General features: G+C 39.9%; 1 protein-coding gene across 1 annotated transcript in view; it reads right to left on the minus strand.

The window, feature by feature from the left end:
* Positions 1–2,274, minus strand: part of cblb (Cbl proto-oncogene B, E3 ubiquitin protein ligase) — a gene marked incomplete in the record, with an annotated part of 76,550 nt that overhangs the window by 32,206 nt on the left and 42,070 nt on the right. Inside the window, 1 exon segment of the mRNA XM_035666490.1 lies at positions 1,032–1,153. Coding sequence (XP_035522383.1) covers positions 1,032–1,153 — 122 coding nt within the window.

Raw genomic sequence — 2,274 nt, forward strand, 5'->3', positions numbered from 1 at the left:
TAGAAAAGTGCTTTTAAATAAAATTTATTATTATTATTATTATTATTATGCCTTAATACTTGTCTGAAGGGATTTTTCTCCCCCATAAAGGCATAGAAACTCTGAAACTCTGCTGCATGTTACAGGATCACACATATACCCTGCTGCTATCATAAGCTCCGAAACAAAGATATGTCATGTTTTATGAATATATACGACAGTAATAAGGAACTTTTGTAAGACAGAGACTGTGACAGCAAAGCATGATCCGTTTATGACACACATAATCCTAAATGTAAATTCCTAAACATTCTTTATTTTGGACTGATATCCGCTGCCTTTTAGCTGGAGCTCTAAGGCTGTTCGCCACAGCAACTAGCATCTTAAATATTCATGAACTTATGCGCAGGCCGAGCAGATCAGGTTATATCCATGAAAATTGGATCGTGCAACAGCACGTTGACCTTTAGACCCGGCTGCACGTCGTCACACAGATAACAACAGGGAAGCTGCAGGTGACCAGGCGAGGAGGGGTTCAGATAAGTTAAGGGTAAAAAGATCCTGACTCATTTGCTTGTCAAAGAGGCAGCGGAAGGATATCACAGTCAAACCCTCATTTGAATTTAAAGGAATAACTAGGAATCTTTCTTTTCTAACTTGGTCATTTAGTCATGAATATGTAACGTTATACAGAAAAGAAAAGATTTGAAATCAAATTTTTAGATACTTAAAGGTCCAGTGGGTAACATTAAGGAGGATGTATTGGCAGAAATGGAATATAATATTCACAGGTATGTTTTCATCAGTGTATAATCACTTCAATATAGGAAATGTTTTTGTTCACTTTCAAAGGGTCCTCCCACCAGTAGCCCAAACGGAACAAATCAAACACTGGCTCTACATACGGTCTATTTCGAGCGTTTCACTGCCACTGTAGTTTCTCCTACATGAAGGGGTGGGTGAAGTGAGGGAGCTGCAATCTAAAACTATATTGTTAGATGTGACTAAATCCTACAGACTGGAACTTTCTAATACAAACACAGTTGTCATACCTGCCAGGCTTATTGATGTACTTGTGCAGTCGGGCTTTGACTTCATCATAGGTGAGGAAGGCCATGTAGCCAGGGTGTGTCACTGCCAGGAAATTCCAGTTCCTCAGAATTGATCCCCATGGCTGAAAAAGACCACCCCATGTTATTTTAACTGAGACAGATTATTATGAATTGTACATTTATTCTTCAGATTTTCAATATAAAGTTCTGTTGAGTCAGTGCTTCTGCCACAAATATGTGATAAGTAGTGTGTTGACTTGGCTGAATGTGAATTCTCTGGCTCAAAATAGCAAGCAACGCAGAGAACGCAGAGAACGCAGAAAACGCAGAGAACGCAGAGGCAGAGGTTTCTGTATCTGTTCAGCATGAGGACTAGGCGTTTGGGAAGCAGCCTGTGCACTGCAGCCAGTTGTGTTTGGCTTTGTTTACAACTAGTTGGAGGTTTTCTGCAGGACAGAGTTACACAGATGCCTAAACATTTGATGTGGAAGCGTACTAGCTAACATTACTGTTTATTGCTCAACAATAAAGGCTTAATGATGTGCTTTATGTTACATTACATACAGATATAGAAGACCTTGACATCTGAGTGCATTAAGTCAGAAGAAAAACAAAAAAAAAATTAAATGAAAGGTTGGCTCAAGTGCGTGGGAGTTTTTCTTTCCTGCCACGCTTGCTGCTTTTCTTTTGGATCCAGAAATTATGTACACATATCCCCTTGAAACAAAAATAACACAGACATTGACAGATACAGTAAGTTGTTTTAATCAGTCAGATCCCTGAATTAACAGCATAAAGGTGTGGGGCAGTGTGCTTGGAAGTCTTTCAATGGGTCTGCCAATTGGCCCCACATCCACCTCCATCCTGCCTGTTAGCTGGAGCTCACCAGGGACAATGATCTGCTACCCTCACTGTGCAGCTTGTTGGCAGGAGAAATAAAAAAAAAATGCTCCTGCATACTTGAATTACTGGGCTTTGGGCTGAGACGGTAATGGAGCAAGCTCTAACCACTCTGTTGAGTTTGTTGATTTGAGCTGAAAAGTGGAGATTGGGCCGGCCCAAAGCGGCAGGAAACAGCCAAATGGGAAATTAAAAAACACTCCTGACACAAGTACTGAGTAGGACACAGACTGGAAAGCAAGTAAAATATTCTTCTCTCATTCAGTTCTTCATAAATGTGCTTTAACTTTTTAAACAAGTAATAAAACAGTCTCAATTTAAAGCTGCAGTAGGTTATTTTTAT

The sequence above is a fragment of the Morone saxatilis genome, unplaced genomic scaffold (genome assembly GCF_004916995.1).
Source record: "Morone saxatilis isolate NCDOM2014 unplaced genomic scaffold, NCSU_SB_2.0 Contig20, whole genome shotgun sequence".
Lineage (NCBI taxonomy): Eukaryota > Metazoa > Chordata > Actinopteri > Moronidae > Morone > Morone saxatilis.